Source organism: Onychomys torridus, chromosome 15 (genome assembly GCF_903995425.1).
Source record: "Onychomys torridus chromosome 15, mOncTor1.1, whole genome shotgun sequence".
Lineage (NCBI taxonomy): Eukaryota > Metazoa > Chordata > Mammalia > Rodentia > Cricetidae > Onychomys > Onychomys torridus.
The window spans coordinates 63,911,717-63,932,853 of NC_050457.1; the positions used below are offsets into that span (position 1 = coordinate 63,911,717).

Genomic DNA, 21,137 nt, shown 5'->3' on the forward strand with positions numbered 1-21,137 from the left:
CAACATACGCAGCTCTTACTTACTGGGAAAATAATGTAGTAGGATCCCATACCGTAAAAACCTTTCCCACTAAGAACCACATTTTAAAAAGAACTGGAGTACGTTTTTAGAATTTTCTTAAATTTTATCATTAATGAATACAAACTGGCCCACTGCATACATCCTGGTGGCATCCCTTTAGAACTTATTGTTTGTACTGGGAGCCTGTTCTGGGGGGATAAGCATGGCCTGGGTGATGTCCAACACAGATATGATGAATGTGCTCAGGTTTCCATGGAGTATCAAAGCATTTCATTCATTTATCCCTCCAGGCGTCCATTCATAGGGCATGACTGTTGCTGAGGAGTGACAGTCCATGGAGCTGCCGTTCTGAATGACTTGGACAGCTGTTTTACATGGCTTTCTAGCCCCAGCTTGTGACAAAACCATTCTGTTATTTCAAGAGGAAGGAAAGTGGAAAGGGGGGGCAGTAGATAGACAGCTCTGGGATTTCCAGTTCCGTGAAAGTAAGACACAGGAGACAGATGGAGGGCCGTATGCCATTTTTAGACTTCAAGCCAATCAAGCCGGCCAAAGCTGTAGCCCCATGTTACACAGACAGACCGCCTGCTCATGGATGCAGCCAGGTAATGGGTGGACTTCATCACCACAGGAGATCAATTCCCAGATGGCGAAGGTTGGATCTGGGGCTGAGCAGAACATGCCCTACCCCATCTCCTCTCCCCAGATCAGAGAAACTATTCCTGTCAGGGAAGGGGCGGGGTACCAGTGGAGGCCCTCCCACAGACCCCAGGCAAGGGAAGGGAGAGTGTGCCTGAAGACATTTGAGATGTGTCCATACTGTTAAATAATGGCTAACGTGTTTTTGCAGGATTATGGTGTATTGTTCACTGTGCCAGGCTTGGAGGCATGGAACCCTTTTGGAGGCTTTGTTGTGGGCACTCTGCAATGACCATTGCAGGTGCCACACAGTTTTCATACTGCAGGATCTGCCCACTATACTTGTTGAAAGTTTCCCTGCATTTTGAACAACTGGAAATTGCATGCACATGAATGACTGAGCTAATTTCCCCTCCCCCAAAGCGTGTGGAGAGATGGACTCTGTTCTCTTCGTCAGTGTGGTACTAACATGCAAGACCGTAGACGTAACTTGGACACAACTGTCAGGGTATTCAGTAATGCAAGCAGGGATCGTGCTGATTCAAAGTTAGGCAAAGTGAAGCTACCCACTCTGTACAGAAATAGCTTTAAAGAATAGCATGCCTAATAAAGTAACTTGACTTGTGGCGCAAGTACCATGTGAGATTGTAGTTTGGGGTTTGCCCTTATAAGTCAGGGTCTGTGCATGTAGCCCAGGCTGACCTTGGACTCAGGATGCATGAATCTCAGTCTACTGAGGGCTAAGATTAGAAATGTACTCCTGGCTAGGTGATGGTGGCGCATGTCTTTTTAATTCTAGCACTTGGGTGGCAGAGGCAGGCAGATTTCTGAGTTCAAGGCTAGCTTGGTCTACAGAGTAAGTTCCAGGACAGCTAGGGTTACCCAGAGAAACTCTGCCTCAAAAATATAAGCAAACAAACAAACAAACAAATAAATAAATAAATAAAGGAAGAAGGAAGAAGAGAAAGAGAAAGGAAGAGAGAGAAAGAAAAAAGGAAGGAAGGAAGGAAGGAAGGAAGGAAGATATAGCTTGATTGTAGATGTTTTTAAGGTAACTTTCTAGATATTTTTATTTTTAAAGATTTGTTTATTTTGTATAGTGTTCTGCCTGCATGTGTCCTTGCAGGCCAGAAGAGGGCACCAGATCTCATTCTAGGTGGTTGTGAGTCACCATGTGGTTGCTGGAAATTGAACTCAGGACCTCTGGAAGAGCATCCAGTGCTCTTAACCTCTAAGTCATCTGTCTAGGCGGCCCCCCCCTCTTTTTTTTAAAGACAGGCTCTCACTATGTAGCCCTGGCTGTCCTGGAACTCATTGTGTAGACAGGCTGTCCTCGGATTCACAGAGACCCACCCACCCTTGCCTCCTGAGTGCTGGGATTAAAGGTGCGCACCACCATACCCTACTCTAGAAATTTTAACGTTTAGAATTTGAAGTCATTTTAGCATATGAGAATACTGTTGTGAGATTATCAGGAAGCAGAGCATACCATAATATCAAATTGTGCTTCACAGTTAGGTACTGAGATTCTTGGCACTGATAAGTGCTTGCCCTGTTACTTTGGGGGACAGTGGTGGATGAGAACATGACTGGTACAACACTTGCTAGACCAGAGCAGTTGGGGAAAATCAGTGCAGTCATTGTGCAGGTATGATAAAGCAGAAGACATGTGTTTTTTATCCACAGGCTGGGGAGTGAGCACCAAACAGGAAGTTCCCAGCATGCACGCCTTCAATCCCAGCACTGGGAGGCAGAGGCAGGGAGTTCCTCCTCCTCCTCCTCCTTTTCCTTTTCCTCCTGCTCCTCCTTCTCCTCCTCTTCAGGGGAAGTGTGGGAATTAAGAGAACTAGAAATTTTAAAGCTAAGTTGCTGGACACAGGCATCAGTTTGGTTTCCTTGGGCCTGCTCTGCCCCCTGGTGGACGACATGTGTCTTTCTAGTCTCACACACTATTCTCTCAAGCTATTGACATTAAAATCAGAGGAAATTCGATTCCTAGCCCTCCACATTATCAAGCAAATAAAAAAAGAGCCTTTTTGGAACCTGACTGGGTGTGGTAGTTCAACCTTGGCTGACATTCCCCAGCCGGCTGTGGTAACGCCAGGGCTTTAGAGTTCCAGTCTGTACCTCTCTGGTCTCCATTTCAAGATTGTTCTGCTCCTAAACTACATTTTTGAAAAATTAATTTTTAAGAAAAACGTATGTGTTCTGGGCAGTGGTGGCACATGCCTTTAATCCCAGCACTCAGGAGGCAGGGGTGGATGGATCTCTGTGAGTTCGAGGCCAGCCTGGGCTACAGAGTGAGTTCCAGAGCAGGCACCAAAGCTACACAGAGAAACCCTGTCTCAAAAAAACAAAAATAAAAAACAAAAAACAAACTAACTAACCAAAAATCGTGTATGTGTGTGTGCTATACCTGCATGAGCTAATGTGCACCACATGTATGCATGCCTAAGGATGCCAGAGGCATTGGCTCCCCTGTATCTGGAGTTATAGGCAGTGTGAGCTGTCGGATATGAGTGTTGGGAACCTACCCAAGGTCCTCTGCAAGAGCACCAGGTGCTCCTACCTGCTGAACTGTCTCTCCAGCCTCTTAAACTCTGCTTTTATTTTTACCTTTGTTTCTTGAAGTATGTCTCCATGAGTGCTTGAGCCAAGTTTGTGTATTGGGTCAGAAAGGGACCACCTGACACAGGAAATAAGTTGTGGCTCACATTAAAAAACAGACAAAGGGCATAGGTGTGGAAGATCTAGGGGAATGAACTACATGGGGAAAGCTCCTGTCTTTATAAGCCTTGGAGAAGCTCGGAGAACCTTTTCTGTGGAGAAACTGAGGCTTGGACCTGGTGAGCGAATGACTGTGGAGCTTTGGACGTTAGTCTCTGCTCCCACAGAGTGGTGCTTCCTGCTACAGTCATGTAACGACTTTGTTTAACTGGCTAAGACCTTTGGACGTAATCCTTTAGACACTAGGACGCTTCTTTAGTTGGCTACCAACTAGGAACTGATAGAAATTAGGTTGGATCTGATTTATATTTTGTGAAAATTGTGTGGTTTTTGGAATGCATGTGGTTTTGTAGCATGCTTGGTGAGCAGCTACAAAAGGGCCAGAGAGCTTCCAATTTGGGTTCTGCAATCAGCTCAGTAGTACCTGAGCGTCTCAGTATGCAAACAGATGGAGGGCAGAGAGATAAGATGTAAGGACCAGCGACTGTTGACCAATGCATGGACCTAGAACACTGCCAGCACCAGTGTGTCCTGCTAGCAGACCAGCATCTAGAGTCTGTGCATGCCAGTACCCTCTCCTGCAGGGGTCTGGCTCGCTCCCCTGTTGCTTTCCAGGACACACCGCGTCCAGCATCTTTGAGCCTCACCGCCCCTGGTTCTTTGACGTCTCCTTTATGATAATTTGGCATCATCACTCAGGAATCACTAGTGCATTACATGTTGCGGGGAGGGGTGCACATTTGGTTCTGTGGCTAATTGAGTCATTCTGGTTTCCCCTCAAGCTGTCTCACTCTTTTTTGAAGCATGGTCTACCTGGTATTTCTCCCTCTCTAACCCTATCATCTCCACTATCTTCCCTCCTCCACCTTTTCTCCCCCTCAGAGTTTCCTTGGTCCCCCAAGCCCCCAGTTCCACCCTGGCAACTTCTACAGTCCTCAGGTATCACACCCCCGTATCTCATGGGTACCTCCAGGGTTGTGTTCTGAACTCTCATCATTTTCTCTCCAAAATATGTTCCTCCTCCTACCTTTCCCAGTCGTGATTCTCCAGCTGCCCTCTCCCAAGGCTGAGAAGTCTGGAAGCCACTCTGTTCCGGAAGGTTTCTGTTTGTCTGTCTGCCTTCCTGTCTGTCTGCCATCCTGTCTATCTGTCTGTCTGTTTGCTTGCTTTTGAAGTCAGGTGTGCTAATCTTAAGTATACAGTTTGATGAATTTTGACAGATGTGGAAACTGTTGGCAACATTCAGGTCATCATACTGGTAAGCTCACTGGTACCCAGATCATTCCTGAGCCTCTGTCACTGACTGAAGCCCCAGGCTAGGTCTGCCAGGGATCCTGTGCATGCTCCTTCCAGTCCCATGAACTCCCCCTACTACCTCTGTGTGTCAGAGGAAGAAAACTTGGGTTTAAGAAACCTCATCCATTTTAATCATGGAATTTTCCCGTTAGTTTTTCTTGGCTTTTGTTTGCTTGTTTTTGGTCAGGGTTTTGTGTAGCCATCAGCCTTGGCAAAGATGACTTTGAACTTCTGATTCTCCTGCCTCTACCTCCTGAGCGTTAGGATTGTAGGTATGCACCACCATACCTGCATTATGTGGTGCTGGGAATGAAACTCAGGGCTTTCTGCATGCTAGGCAGGCACTCTATCCGATGAGCTACACCCTCATGCTAGGCGAGCATTCTATCCAATGAGCTATACCCTCAGTTCCACCTTTGTTTTTAAAATTCAATCAGCAGGTACCTGTCAGTTCAGTGTGTACCTGTTAAGACATGAGGAGTCATTTGGCTGTTTCCCTGAACCTTTCTCCCCTAGCTTGTGCTCTACTCAGTCTTGAACAACTTCAGTGCCAGCCTTACACTAAGCACTAGGCTGTGCCTGGGCCAGGCATGCGAAGAGGGCTGTTAATCCCTGAACCAAGATGATTCCCAATACCGATAAAAGATAACTCAGCCCAAACTGGCTTGACTCACTCACTTTATTATCTCAAACACCATTAAGCAGGACAGTTTCTTGGTTCTTAGACTCAGCTGCCCTAAGTAGGCTTGTTTCCGGTTTCCTTGGGTTTTGCTTTTTTATCTCACAGTAGGTGTGGGTTTGTGGGTAGTTGTTCTCTGCAGGAAGAACACACTTCTCCCTGTCTCTGTTTTGTGTGGAGACTGTGCCAGGACCCCCAGACCCATTGCTATGATGCTTCTTTAAAAAAAATCTGGAATCACCGGGTGGTGGTGGCGGCGCACGACTTTAATCCCAGCACTCAGCAGGCAGAGGCAGGCGAATCTCTGTGAGTTCGAGGCCAGCCTGGGCTACAGAGTGAGTTCCAGGAAAGGAGCAAAGCTACATAGAGAAAACCTGTCTCAAAAAAAAAAAAAAAAAAAAAAAAAAAACCTGGAATCATATCTCCTATGCCCAGCCCTAATGCTTACAAAGAGGATGAGGTGCCTGTGGTGGGCCTGGACCAACAGATGTCCCCTGAGGGACAAGACACCCAGCTTGACTTCAGGGATGTCTCGTCACTTGAGTCATTTTTTCTTTTTGTTAGATGTTCTTAGTCATTCACCATGTTCCCAGTAGCATCCCTGTCTCCTTAGGGTGCCCAGAACATGGACCCAGGGACTCCTGTCCGACTTCCAACAAGCACTTCCGCCATGCTGCCTCTGATGGCTTCTGTCGGGCTGTGCTCTTTCTTACTTACCCTTCGCTTCTGCTTCCCTTGGAAGTTACACTTTTTGCTTCTTTGATTCTCCCCCACAGTGCTCACTGAACACTTACCAAACTAGACAGGGGCTCTCACCCCCAGATCTCTTTCGTGCTTTTCCGTTCCCTCTCTAGTGGTATCCCATGTGCACAGGATCCGAGCAGCCACAAGCTAGGTAACAGCTAAGCCTGGAGATGGCTGTAGCCGACCTTGCTGAAGGGACCCTTCAGCCCTTCTAGAGTATTCTCTCAAGGGCTTTGCTCTTTAAGGTGACCTTAATGGACCCAGCTTACTCACCAGCCCTGGCCGGCATCTTCCAGTACCACCTTGCCTGGCTTCTGTGCTTCTGCTCCATTATTATCTTACCCAGAATCCTCCTGTTTTCTCTGCGGGCATTTGCCAGACTCCTAAGGCACGGGGGGAAGCATCCTTTGATTCCCCCATTGGCCTTCTCTGTCTGAAATGCTCTGTTCACTTCCCCTTAGCTGTTACTAATGCACAACATCCACAGGACTTTGGAATCAGACACCCTAGTGTTCAGATCTGACCCAGGCACTCAGCCCTTGCCTCTTTCCCTTGCAGAATCGCTGGGAGGGTAGTCATGTAGTGTGGGTTTCATCCTTTCATGACACTGGTGGTTTCATTCTTGAGCTCATTTACCTGCATTGTTTCCCACGAAAGCACTGCTACTGTGCCCATGTCATTTAACACCCACCCTTCTGGAGCCCACTGAGCAGGTGTTGTTGAAGTACTAGGGATGTGTTTGGGAACAAGACAAAAATCAAGATTCTTGCACATGCAGACCTTCCCTTCTTTGAAAGGCACCATCTAGCTCCGAGTCCAGCATAAGAAGCAGCATAGGGGAGGCCAGAAGCGGACTGGCCTGCAGGAGAAAGAGCTTCGGCTCAAGTTCTTTAGCAACATTGATTATTCAAGTGTCAGCGGAGGGCTTGCATACGCTATAGCAGCCGTGGAGGTCAGAGGACAACTTGTGGGAGTCTGTTTTCTCTCTGTGTGTTCCAGAGAGTGAAGTCAGGTCATCAGGCTCGGTGGTAAGCACCCTTAGCCACTGAGCCTTCTTCTCGGCCTGGCAACAGGGATTTTGATCTCTGCTCTCCCTGGGGTTAATGGTGATTTGTTTTCAGGAGTGTAGTTGTTTCCAGAATAATTGTCTTTCCTTAGAAACCAACACCTGTGCGGTTTGTCTTTCAGTGGTGAAAGTGGGGCTGGGAAAACGGAGAGCACCAAGCTGATCCTCAAGTTCCTGTCCGTCATCAGCCAGCATTCTTTGGACCTGTCCTTACAGGAGAAGACATCCTGTGTGGAGCAAGCCATCCTCCAAAGCAGGTATCACGTTGGTTTTCTTCCTTCTAAGGGATAGGGTTTGCTTTTCTTTTGGAATGGAGTAAGTAGCTAAAATTCGTCTGTCTATTTCTCTTCCTGGCTTGCCTGTTAGGATTCCTCAAGAGATCTCTGCTGCAAACCTTTCATCCCAGCATGGGAGGCAGAGGCAGGCAGATCTCTGTGAATTCAAGGCCAGCTTGACTTACATAGAGAGTTCCATAGAGAGGACTTAGTGAGCCTTTGTCTCACCTCCCAACCCCCACCCCTGACACCTCCCCAATACATAAACAGTCTTAATATGTGCCCAGCACTTTCTGGAACCTTCAGCAACGCCTGCTTTGGCAGAAGCGGTTCTTGGACCTTCCTTTCCAGTTGGGCCATTCAGGCTGATACCACGAGGTTTTGAGAAGCAGTGTGACTCCAGCTGCCTGATTGCAGTGAGCTTAGCATTTATAACGAGGAGGGTGCTGTCCATGTGAGCAGAGTGCATTTTCTCAGCCTCACCCAGAACAGATCAGCAGTAGGTAGCCATGATCCTTGGAACCCTGACAGAGGGCTGCGAGGCCAGGTATCATCTACAGACAACTAACTTGGTATCTGATTTGTGCCGGGTAGGGTGGTAGAATTAGTAGAGACATTACTGAATCCCAGATACAGAAAGCTGTCACAGGGTCAGCAACCTACAGCCTAATACAGTTTCCTGCAGCTTTCTATTTAATTGGGGTTACAGCTCAGTGGAAGAATGCTTGCTTAGCATATTCCAGATCTGGGGTACCATATATGCACTCTCCACACACATTCTTTTTTAATTGCAGTTAGATACATATTCCTTTAACTTCTAACCATTCTCTCACATATAGCTCAGGAGCAGTAGTCATCACCATCCATTTTCAGACTTCTTCATCTGCCTTCTGCAGCCTTCTTTGTAATAATTTTCTTGGGCCCCTGCCCTGCTCACTTGTGTGGTTTCTGGCTGCTATTAAATGGCAGTGCCAACACTGGGGCCACGTGCTCTACAAAGCCTAAAACACTCTCTGGTCCTTTGCAGAACTTCCTGTGACACGCTTGCTCTATCCTGACTCCATTTTACAGTCGGAGCTCATCCAGAATATAAAGTAAATTCTCTCCAGGCCATGCAGCCGATGAGTGAAATGTCCAGAGTTGAGGGCTCTCCAGCTCCTATGTGTGAGCATGGGCTCTTCTGTGCCACCCCTGGGCTGTGTGTATCAGCCACGTGCGTCTGTGCAGAGCTGAGCCACGTGGTCCCCTTAGCTGTGTGGCTTCCTCTTGAAGTACGACCATCTTCCTTCTTCATGTTAAAGGGGATATTCAGGGGAGCCCGTTTCAGCAAATACTCAGAAAAGCCGGCTCCTCTTTAAATGAACAGAGTCAGGCTGGGTCCCGCTGCACAGATTTCTCAAGTTTGTACGTTTCAGCCCTGATTAATGCCCTGCTGCCCCCACTCTGTTCACAGCCCCATCATGGAAGCTTTCGGCAATGCGAAGACAGTGTACAACAACAACTCCAGTCGCTTTGGGAAGTTTGTGCAACTGAACATCTGTCAGAAGGGAAATATCCAGGGTGGAAGAATTGTAGATTGTATCCTGTTTCGTTTCACGTTCGTCTTTGCACTTGGCTCTACCAGTCAGTGGACACTTGGCTCACTTGTTGTAAGAGCCCCAAAGAGTGTGAAGTACTTGTTAACGCTAGTTCAGGCTCATTTTTTATTTAATATTAGTGCGTTTGTCCTGTTTAATGATCATTCTAAAAGATAAATGACCATTTTTCCTATGTAAATATCACATCTTAGGCCTATAGTCTAGATTCATCATTTATTAGTCTGTTTTCTGTTGCTGTGATGGAATGCCTGAATGGATACTTGATAAAGAAAAGAGGGTTTTGGTTTTTTTTTTAACCCTTTTTTCCCCTTTTTGATAGCTTTATCTTAGCCCACAGTTTGGGGGACTGAAAGTCTAAGGTCAGTCATTTTTTCAGACTCTGGTACAAGACTTCCTAGCTCCATTGTAGCATGATGGATGGTGTCATGGAGCATGTGTGAGAGATCACATGACAGGAGGTAAGAGGAAGAGAGAACCAGGATGGCTAGACTCCATTCTTGACTATTCTCAAGAAGCTGACTTGCCTGAGATCAGCATTAACGTAACTTGACCTAGCCACCTCCCATTGGGCCCCACCTCATATAAGGGTTCTGCCACCCTCATAGCGTAGACCAAGGACTCTATGCAGGGCCTTTGGGCCTACATTCACGCCATGTCTACCCTGCAGCAGTCACCAAGTACTAGCTGTTTGCTGTAGCCAGCTCCATCACTTGGCACCTCCACGGGCATTATGCCATTGGAGCTGAAGGTAGGTGAAGGGGGCTTTGCTTTGTTTGATGTCTTTTGGCACCAGTGGCAGCAATGTCAGCGGACTGGGCAGCTGTTACCCAAAGTCAAGACAAACCTCCTGTAGTGTCTGTTTTCTTCCTTGACTTGCCTTACTTTTCACATGAAGATTTATTAGAAAAAGTAAGTAATTGTGATTCAATTCAGTTTTCCTATGATGACAAATTTTTTAGAGATTGCATTTGTATTAAATGGTGAAAAAAATTATAATAGAAATTTGGTTTCTCTCCACAGAACCGAGTAGTGAGGCAAAACCCTGGGGAGAGGAATTATCACATATTCTATGCACTGCTGGCAGGGCTGGAACAGAGAGAGAGAGGTGAGTGATGCGCGGCAGCAGAGACAAGCGGGCGGCCGCTTGTGGTCCATCAAACACATTGGGGATGAGGTGGGCAGCACAGGAACATCTTTGACTTACACCGAGTGCAATGAAATGTGTGCTATGAGAGTACTAAAGATGCCAAGTTGATCCGAGGGTCAAAACAGCAAAGGGAGAAAACCAAACTGTTTGCGATTAGTACATTTTTAATTTTAGGGTATTTGTGAGAAATATTTAATGTAACATAATCAGCTTTATTTCAGTGTGTGTGTGTGTGTGTGTGTGTGTGTGTGTGTGTGTGTGTGTGTGTAGAGGTCAGAAGTTGACTCCAGTGGCTACCTTTACCTATTGAGACAGGCTCACTCACTGAACCTAGAGTTTGCTACTGAGACTGTGGTGGTTGACTCACTATGTGTGTTCTGGGCATTGAACAGTGGTTGACCAGTTGGCCCTGGGATCCCAAGCTCATTATCCCACGTGGCTTTGTATGTGTGTTCTGGACACTGAATTTGAGCTGCTTGACTAAGCTATCATCCTGGCCTACAGCTGTACTTTTGAAACATACCTAAATAAAATTTCTAAAAGTTCTTTTTTATTTTCTTTTTTGGTCCTACTAAAGAATGAACCTAGAACTTCTGTGTCTTAAGCAAGTCCTTTTCCACCTAGCCATCTCTAACACTAAATGTTTGGTTTTAAAAGAAAATAATAAAGCAATACCCTCATTAATTTGTTTTTTCTGATCCTGTTTAATTTAATTGGTTGTTTTTAATTTGCCTGGATTGTTAAAAGGTAGCTTTATTAGCATCTTAGTGTGTGGTCATTTGAGGTATGAAATTATGTGTGTATTTTCGTTATTGAAACTATAATACAGTCCCCAGCATACTCAAGTAAGTACATAAGTATGTAAATTACAGTGATTGCTTCTGACTTTGGTCAGCCAAGGCCAGCTGAGTACTGATATCCCATCTTTCTTTGTCTTTCTGTAGAAGAATTTTATTTATCTTTGCCAGAGAACTACCATTACTTGAATCAATCTGGATGTATAGAGGACAAGACAATCAGTGACCAAGAATCCTTCAGACAAGTTATTGTAAGTTACTTTTTTTATCTTCTCCTCATAAGAGTATGGATTCATTTTTATATATAAAAATTCTTTTTATAATGAAAACAGATGCAATTACATTTGAAGAACATATAAGAATAGTTATTTCTTGCCCCTGTTACTCACTGTGAAGCCTGCTTTCCAGGCTGGAAGGGAATCCCAGGAGTCCTTTCCAAGTGGTGAGTGACTATGTCAATCAGGACAGGTGCGTGACTCTCTTGGAACAACATGTTCAGAGTCTGTGCTCTCATTTCCTCAAAACAAACCCCAGGGTTTTGCATCCTAGCAACAGTTCTCTGGTTTTGAGGTGGCAGGTAGGGTTTCTTTTGGAAAACAGATTCATCATGGGTCAAAGTCACCTATAGGGTTTGACTCATCTTTAATCATAATTGTGTATAAATACAGCTGACAGGAGTGTGGGCATCCCTGTGTACCCACTACCCATAGACTCGCATTTAACTGTCAGCAGAGGGGAAAGCAATGTTTTTCAGTGTACTTAATGTATTCAGGCCTTTTGTGTTGCAATTCCTTTTTGCTTGTTCTTCTTCTTCTTCTTTTTTTTTTTTTTTTTTCAAAAATGACAGGGTTTCTCTGTGTAGCTTTGGTGCCTGCCCTGGAACTCAGTCTATAGCCCAGGCTGGCCTTGAACTCACAGAGATCTGCCTGGTTCTGCCTCCCGAGTGCTGGGATTAAAGGCCCATTCCACCACCGCCCATGTTGCCAATTCCTAAACAATACAGTATAACAGTGTGTCGAGATACATACATACATATATATATATATATACACTGTATTGGGCATTATAAGTAATTTGGAGATCATTTAAGTATATAGAGAATGTACATAGGCCATGTATACATATTTATAAGGGCCTTGAGCATTCTCAGACTGTAATGCCTACAGGGGAGCCTGGAACCAATCCATTGTGCATACATACCAAGGCATGCTTCCACTTATTTTCTTGAACTTCACATGGACTCAGCTCTGCTCTTAATGACCCTGTCAGGTCATTAGAATGGTGTCTTCTGGGAGACTGTAGAGATGGTGAACAGCCTGCCTTTACTCACACATTACAGAGCTGGTGTACAAGTATACAGATCCCAGACAGAGCCGCCAGCCAGCTCCTTCCTGCTTTCAAGGTACTTTAGCCTTATCTTTGTAAGTCATTCGAAGGTCAGAAACTCAGACTATTCAGTGTATGGTGCCTTTAGCAATAAGGTCTCACCATCCAGTTCCGGTATGTACCCAAAAGCAACAGTAGTGTCCTCTAGTTCCGGGGACCTCTGAGGTCTTGTTACCTGAGAAGTGACCTACAAAGAGGAATACCATGTGATTTCAAAATGCCCATCAATCACACATAAATTCTCCTCATCCCATGTATATAACCTGGATCTAAGTTGGAAATGGAATTCAAGCTTGGTATGATGGATCATGCCTGTGATCCCAACACTTCGGTGGCTAAGACAGAAGGATCGCCATGAGTTTAAGGTCAGCCTTAAACTTAACATGCAGAGTTAGACCCTGTCTCAAAAGACAAAAATAAATAATTAAATGAAGCAAAAAGGGGGGGAAATGAAATTCAAAGCAGATGAGGCAGGAATGTGACCATCTTTCCTTTCTATTAAAGGGCACACAAATGTGCAGAGCAGTGCAGAGTGATTGTGCTATCTCTCAGTGTCTCTCTGTGTGTGTCTCTCTCTGTCTCTATTCCGTCTTTGTGTTGGACACTAGCTCTGTTGCCCTCTGGTAGAGAAATCAAACCTGGGGCTGCACATATGCCAGGCCTCTGAGCTGTACCCTGCTGAAGACATCACTCTTCGGTGTATACACCTTGGAGGGAAAGGATTTGTCTTGGCAAGTTGGAGTTTGTGAAGTGTTCTTTAAAGTACCATCAGCCCCCATATCTCTGAGTCCCACATCTCTGAAGATAATCAGATTCAGATAGAAAATACTTTTAAAAAGAGGAAAACGGGTTGTATCTACAAAAACAATATAACATAAGCTCTACTGCTTTATAGCATATGCCTTGAGTTTGGTATTATAGGTAATATAGAGGTGGTTTGAGTTCAAGGCCAGCCTGGGATCCATACCAAAACCTTGCCTATAAATAAAGTGTGCAGGATGACTGTATTGGTCCTCTGCAAATACTACACAATTTTATATACAGGATTGGATTAAGCTTCTGTGGATTTTTACATCTGGGCTCCTGGCATTCCTCACAGGTACAACTGTGTCTAAACTGTCTTTCTTCTTTCTGTTACGGTCACACACTTTTCCCACTAACACAGCCACCTTCTCACAGTTCATTTCTTACCGTCTTTGTTGAAGAAGCCTGTGAGGAAATTAGCACTCATCCTCATTCTTGATGAGTCGAGGGACAGAATAGGCAGTTATCTAGTCTAGTCTTGCAGCAGCAGGTCCACCCATTCCCAGAGAGCTGTCGCCACCAGCATGCATTGCCTGGGAAGACCGTGGATGCTGTTCCTCTGCCTTCCTCTTGGGGCATCATTTCCCCACACAAAACAGTTTCTTTCCTTGGGCTCCAAGTCAGTTTAGGGAGCTTGTCTTTCTTAATCACTCTGTTTAAGCTTTAGGGTTACATTGAGAAAGCAAGTGTTGGCATTTGAAGTTTGATCTTATGACAAAATGATGTATCATGTAAGAAGGCAGGGAAATTTATATGTGAAATCAGCATAATGTTCCTGACTAACGTATTCTAGTCACACATTCTCTTTAGGGACATCCTTGTAGATTTGTAAGTGTTCAGTTTACAACTACTCATTAGTGTTGGCCCACCGGAAGTACTAATGAAAAATTAGATGATCTTTACTAAGATCATAAATGTGACATTTTGCTGTTATTATTTAACCATTTAATTTTACTCTAGAAGTTCTAAGCATGGCTTTAAAAAAAAAAAGGTACAATTTGATGGAAGAGGAGGAGAAGGAGGAGGAAAAATATTCTTCCTGGAAACAGCAAGATTTCCCTCTTCTCAAGCTGACTGGGAGACATTTGAGATACTTTATTATACACATAGATGAAACCCCTTGTAGCAAGTGAAACCTGTTGTTAGGTATAACATTTAGAAATGCTGAAAAAAATTGTTTCTTATATAAGAAATGAGGAGGGCAGGAGGCAGCAATATGCATTACATGTCTATGGAATCCCTTTATTTTAAAAAAGAAATGACCTTATATATCATATACATAAAGCAATTATAAGAGGAGAAAAAATATTGAAGCAAAAGTATATTCCAAAAGTGTTACTTTACATGGCACAACTCTATGATTTTATTTTATCCTATGCCATTCTCTGAATGTTATGTTTTCATAATGAACATGCTATCTTTGCCATGATTATATGATTATTATTTGGAAGGACACCTGCTTTTCCGTGGACCATAGGCTATGAATATATGCTCAATGTCATAGCCCGGTTTAATATAGCTTTCAAAATTGGGCCATAAATTTTTCAGCTGAGATGAAAAGCTATTTCAAGTCAGAAGTAACAACTAATTTATTTTACTGCCTCCATCTGGCCCACCAGGATGGTGGCTGACGAAATGTGTGTGAAGTAACAAGAGACTTTGATGCATGATGGCCTGTTTGTTCTCTTCACAAATACTGGATGTTTACAGCATCCTTGGCTGAGGACCACCGCTAAGATTTCCAGACTTCAGAGACCTTCCTGCATGTACCCAGGGGTTTTGAGTGGTGTGTGGCTGTATTTATGTATCTGCAAATTCATTCTGTATGAATCAGATTGCATTACTTTTCAAACGATTTTTTTTTCTCTCTTCCAATCTTGGAAAACGTGGGGGTTGTTGATGTAGAGAACAGGGAAAGGGTTGCGAATGTTGCTGACTTGTTAGTCTTTGCCTGGCATGCACAGAGCCCCAGGCTCCATCCCAGCACCACACCACATACACCACGTGTAGTGGCACTCGCCTAAATTTCCATGAGGTTATTGAGGCAGGAGGATTAGAAACTCAAGGCCATCCTTCCCTACCCAGCGATTTCAAAGCCCCCCTGGTCTCAAAACAAAACAAAACAAACCAACGGGGGGGAAAAAAAAACAGAAGGAGTAGAAGAGACTCCGAGAAGATAAAGAGTTTATTCTAGAATGGCCCTGCAGAGGGACTACAGCTTTGTATCTAAGGATGCTGAAGCAAGGGGAAGTTTTCAGAATGAGGAGGATTACAGACGGGGTTTTGCAATCATGATCCCTTTTGCAGGGATGCACAGCAAGGGCATCAGAGAGGCAGTGACTGGGTGATACGCAGAGATCCGTGTATGTCTGTGAGGACACTGTGGTGCTGGCCCAGGCTTCTGCAGAAACTCTTCTTGTCGGGCATCCATCTGCAAGAGCCCTTCCTTCATGCCTTTTTGACTTTATTTACAGTTGCAACTTGGCACGAACATCTCCACTTTGATTCCAACAGCCTTCAGTCAACATAAGCTAATGTCATACATGAAATGAATTCATATAACACATATGAATCATTATATAATACATCACTCCCAAAGTACGTATTTGTCATAACTTAAGCTCCCAGCAGCCTCCTTTCCCACCCTCTCAAGAATACCACGGTTCAGGGATCTGCCAGTCCCTGTGCTTTCTGAGAGGGTCACTTACCTCTAGTTTCTACTGTGACACACTTGTTTCTAGTGTGACAATCTGCTGCTTCAGAATCTAGCACCACATATCACCACCACCCCCTATCACGTTCACAGGCATCTGTTTTATGTGCGTAATAAAAACTTTTATTTAAAAAAAATCTCTGTGTAACTCCGTACCTGTTGTGTAACTAAGTTGGTATTTAGCAATTCCAAGCCATACTGAGAATTTCCCAGGATTTTTATTTCAGTCTTGAGCCATATTATTGAGATAATAAAATAATTATAATAGCCTTAAACAGTGGCTATTCTTGCCAGAGGGAATGGAAGACTGCTTAGTAAAACAATTATAAAAAGGACAGCAAGAGACAGAAGTTATTACTAGGAATTTTAAGGCACATGCCCATGCTGGTGATAATTGTTGGGGATATTAAATTTCCCAGTGATTAATTCAATTACCACTATCACAATAGTCTAATTTACTAATCATTTAGAGTTAGACTCGAAAAGAAGGAAGTTAACAGTTCATTAGTACAGTGAACATATTAACTCTGTCCCATTTTGTATTTTCATATGTTACCTTTTAAGAAGTTATCCAAGTTGTGTGTGTGTGTGTGTGTGTGTGTGTGTGTGTGTGTGTGTGTGTGTACACTCATACACATGCACAGTTGCATGGAGTGCAGCCACATACCTGTCATCGTGTGCATGTAGAGCTCAGTGAACACCTTGGATCAGTCTGCAACTTCCACTTTGTTTGAGATGATCTCTTGCCGGCTCATAGTATTCTAGGGATTCTCTTTATACCCCTTCATTGTTACCCCAACGCACTGGACCTGTAGATTGCTTTACTGCGTCTGGCTTTCACATGACTTCTGGGGATCTGAATGCAGGTGCAACACTTACATGGCAGGCATGTTACCCACTGAGCCATCTCACCAGCCCCCGATAATTTTGTTTTATGAACTGTGTATTGATACATTTTCACTTGATAGGAACTGCCTGCTACTGTTCACATACATTTTTAAATCTTATTTACCTTTCGTGCTTTAGAGCTCAGGTAGGTGATTCTGTTGTTTTAACTTAAGCACAGTGGCTGCGCCTTAATCTACCGCTGTTTCAGCCAGCAACTGCAGCTCCACCACTACCAGCCTGCTCCTCTAGCAGTGGCCTGGCCACGTAGGCCACAGCCTGGCGGGAATCCTTTTCCTGCAGGCACGGGCTCTGTCACTGCTGCTACAGGTAGCTCTAAGTCTCTATTGTTCTACTTATAAATAAGACTCGAGATTCAGAGGCTGGGATGAAAACCTGCTAGCTCAGAGAGGCTGGGTTGCAATTAGCTAACCTTCTCTCCTTGCTGCTTCTGCTTCAACAAATCAGAAAATACTGGGCCACTGCAAACCCCACCCTACTACTTCCTGTGTCTTTCTATCTCTCTGGGATGCCCTCTGATGCTCTATGATTACTTTCCATCAACTAGTTGCTAACTCAGCCTCCCCAGTCAAAGTTAATTTTGTTTAATTAACACAAATGCAAACTTGGGGTTCACAGTGTGATCCAGTGTTCTCCAACATGTCTCTGTGAAGATGTTCATTTCTGTGGTCCTTATGAAACTTGCTGAGGGAGGAAAATGCATTGTTTTCTTTTGAATTTTGAGATAGCTGACGTCCTGCTATATGACCCAGGCTAGCCTTGAATTTATGGTAATTGACCTTCTCTGGCCTCCCAGATTCTAGGGTTACAGGCATGCAGTACCATGATGACTTTTGGCTTAGAAAATATCTATAGACTCATAGAAAAAAAGGAGCAAAATTCACTTTGCACAGCATAGGTACTTTGTAATTATTTTGCTCTTTTCTGACTTGGTTTTTAACTTTGTTTTAAAAGTCTTGAGACTAAAAAATGATTATTTCTTTGATCTCCCTTCTTGCATATTTTCCCCCGCTTCTAGCTTGTGTAAAGAGAGCCGTGATCATTGTGCTTTTGTGTTGAAGAAAAGAAGTTTTTTGTTGACAACCTTGATTCCTAGGAAGCAGGAAGCTGTGTCACAGACAGTGTGGTCCTGTATTGGTTGGATTCTCAATGTTCTTCATTTCTGCCATTTTTGTTTTTAACATGCAATGTTGTTAGAGCCAGTGGTTATGCATCATGGTTTGTTTTTCTTCTTGTCTTTAGAACCATACCTAATAATCTAACTTGGTCACAAACAGCTTTTGTTATCTTCTAGACGGCAATGGAAGTCATGCAGTTCAGCAAGGACGAAGTTCGGGAAGTTTTGAGGTTGCTGGCTGGGATACTGCATCTCGGCAACATAGAATTTATCACTGCTGGAGGGGCACAGATTTCCTTCAAAACAGGTGAGACCAAGCCAGCCACTCACCCCCACCCCTGTCCCAACCCACACTCCCTCCCCTACTCCCCTTCACTGTTTTCCTCATAAGAGTCTAGGCCTAGAAACTTGAGGCATTATCCTCCAAAGCCGTGTGTGTGTGTGTGTGTGTGTGTGTGTGTGTGTGTGTGTGTGTGTGTGTGTGTGTGTGTTTGAGACAGGGTTTCTCTGTGTAGTCCTGGCTGTCCTGGAACTCACTCTGTAGACCAAGCTGGCCTCAAACTCACAGAGATCCACCTGCCTCTGGCTGACTTGTGGTCCTTTACAGAAAGTTTTCTGGTGCCAGAATAGAGCTACAGACTTCCCCTCTCTTTGATGCTGGGGCTTGAACACATGGTCTCACCCGCTCTCCCATGTTAAACACGTGTCTGCCATTGAGCCACATCCAGCTCAGGAGCTTGGAGGGTCACCTGTGTGATGTGAAGTGTCAGGGTTGGAGTCAAAGCCTGTGGAAAGTTCCTGAACTAGAGTTGGCATCTGTTCTTAGTCTTACTAAGAAGGAAAATGGGCCAAATAAGTAGAAGTATGAGCAACAAGTACTTAATATAGGGAAAATGTTGAGTCAGGCAGTGTCCCGCTTTGTCTTGGTTTTTAGAGTTGTCCAACTGTGGTGCCTAGTGACTGTCCATTGGACTATTGGTTCACCGAGCAGAAGGCTGGGTTCATAGCCCAGTTCTGCCCGGACTTGTTCCTCCTGTTACTTATCCCTTTGCACTTAGGACTTTCTCCTGGTAGAGTACCTCAGAGTTTGTTGTCTACATGCAATGCCAGTTGAGGTACTTTTAAATGTGTGTGTGTGTGTGTGTGTGTGTGTGTGTGTGTGTGTGTGTGTGTATACACACATTTTGAGAAGTTTTCTTTCTGATGGAAGCAATAAATGGTGTTGCAGAATCTGGAAACTGGTTGTGTTTGGGACCAGAGTGTCTGTCTGGGAACTCCTTCCATGGTCAATGTTTATCAAGTGTTTGACCCCACCTAGTTCTTTTCAATGCCCTAGAAGCCTGAGAGCCTTTGTTTAGGGTTGGAGAGAGAAATGATTTAGAGATTAAGAGACTGGTGGCTTTTTGAGAGGACCTGCCTTGTGTAACTCAGGTTCTAGAGGACCTAGTGCCCTCTTCTGGCCTCCTCAGGCAATGCAAATGCACACAAATATACATACAGGCAAAACACTTTAGAGAATGTTATATATATATTCTTTTATTTCTTGTTTTGCTTTTCAAGTCAGGGTTTCTCTGTGTAACAGCCCTGGCTGTCCTGGAATTCTCTTTGTAGACCAGGCTGGCCTCGAATTCACAGAGATCCAACTACCTCTGCCTCCTGGAGTGCTGGAATTAAAGGCATGCACCACCACCACCCAGCAGTAGTGACTTTCTTTAGTGTCCTACATCATAAAAGACAGTTGATTCTCTGTCCCTTTTAAATTTTTATATATTCTTATCTATGTGTATCTGTGTGCACCTGCTTGTCTGTAGGTTACCAGTGTGAGTGTGGGTTCCTTCAGCGGCTAGATGGTTGTGACCCACCTACTGTGGGTACTGGGAATCAAACCTAGGTCCTCTGCAAGAGCAGCAAGCACTCTTTTAACTGCTGAGCCCTTTCGCCAGCCCCAACAACTTGTATCTGCTTTTAAATTCAGTTGGCTAAGATGCCCTGGGTCTTGTAACCCCTTAAAAAAATGTTTTGTTGTGGTGAGAGAACCGTTAATGGCAAAGCTAGTTGCCCTTGAGAGCTACTAGTGACAGTGTGACAAACCTCTTCATCTCGTGGTCATCGGCCGCCATCCCTTTACCCTCCTAACCTGGGATCACAGAGGGAGTTCTCAGCCTAGCCATGAGCTGTGTCCGTCAGCTCTGCCCGCCGAGTTGTGGACGGTCCTCAGCTTCCCCTCATTGCTGTGTGTGGTTGGATTCGAACCAGCCCGAGGTCCAGCATCTGGTGTGTTTGAGGGGCTGTGGGCTCACCTGTGCCTCCTTCTTCACTTTCAGCTTTGGGTAGGTCTGCGGAGTTACTTGGGCTGGACCCAACACAGCTCACAGATGCTCTGACCCAGAGATCCATGTTCCTCAGGGGAGAAGAGATCCTCACGCCTCTCAGTGTTCAGCAGGTATGCCCACTGAAACTTGTCTCAAATGACATCCTGATCTGCGTCTTGCTTTGCTTTATGTAACCACAGTGAACCATTGAAACGACTGGCCCATAGGCAAAATATAAAGGATACCCAAGCCTGGAAAACAGATGAAATTGTTTTGTGAGTGACAGGGCAGCATAGTTCTGATGAGCTTGGGTCTGATTTGGACTGACTGAGGCTGAGTCTTGGTCCTTCCATTTAAGACGGTCTGTTCTTGGGAAATGTGTTCCCTATGCCTCAGTTCCATAAGTCAAGGATACGCCTAATTCATAGGACTCTTATGAAGATAAAAATAGCAAATACTTGGCGCAACTACTTAGCATCTGCTGCAGAGTAAACATTCAATAAAAATAAGCCGTGAGTTATTATCCTCACTATACTCGAAGGCAGCAAAGCCTCTGCTGCTGCTGCCTTGAACCAGTGTTCACTGACTAGCCCTTCCAATCTTCCTTCTCAATTGTTGCATTACACTGATGATTGATTGATTGATTGATTGGTGTCTGTGCCTTGCACTCAGGTGTGGGAAACAGAGAACAACTTGTGGGAGTTGGTTTTCTCCTTCCAACATGTGGCTCCTGGGGATTGACAAAGGTCATCAGGCTTAGTGCCAAAGAAAAACTGTCCCCACTGAGCTATCTTACTCACCCCTTCCATCTGTCTGTCTGTCTACCTGTCTATCTATCTGTGTGCCTGCCTGCCTACCCACCCACATGTCCATTTGTCCATCCACCTGTTTGTCTGTCATCTATCTTCTT

General features: G+C 44.7%; 1 protein-coding gene across 2 annotated transcripts in view; it reads left to right on the top strand.

Moving 5' to 3' along the window:
- The window catches only part of Myo10 (myosin X), a 212,033-nt gene that overhangs the window by 112,272 nt on the left and 78,624 nt on the right, over window positions 1–21,137 (top strand). For both annotated transcript variants that reach the window (XM_036206964.1, XM_036206965.1), the window contains 7 exons: window positions 7,295–7,429; window positions 8,901–9,025; window positions 9,941–9,954; window positions 10,066–10,150; window positions 11,137–11,240; window positions 18,093–18,222; window positions 20,240–20,358. In XM_036206964.1, the coding sequence (XP_036062857.1) occupies window positions 7,295–7,429; window positions 8,901–9,025; window positions 9,941–9,954; window positions 10,066–10,150; window positions 11,137–11,240; window positions 18,093–18,222; window positions 20,240–20,358 (712 nt within the window). The remainder of the gene's footprint in view (window positions 1–7,294; window positions 7,430–8,900; window positions 9,026–9,940; window positions 9,955–10,065; window positions 10,151–11,136; window positions 11,241–18,092; window positions 18,223–20,239; window positions 20,359–21,137) is intronic.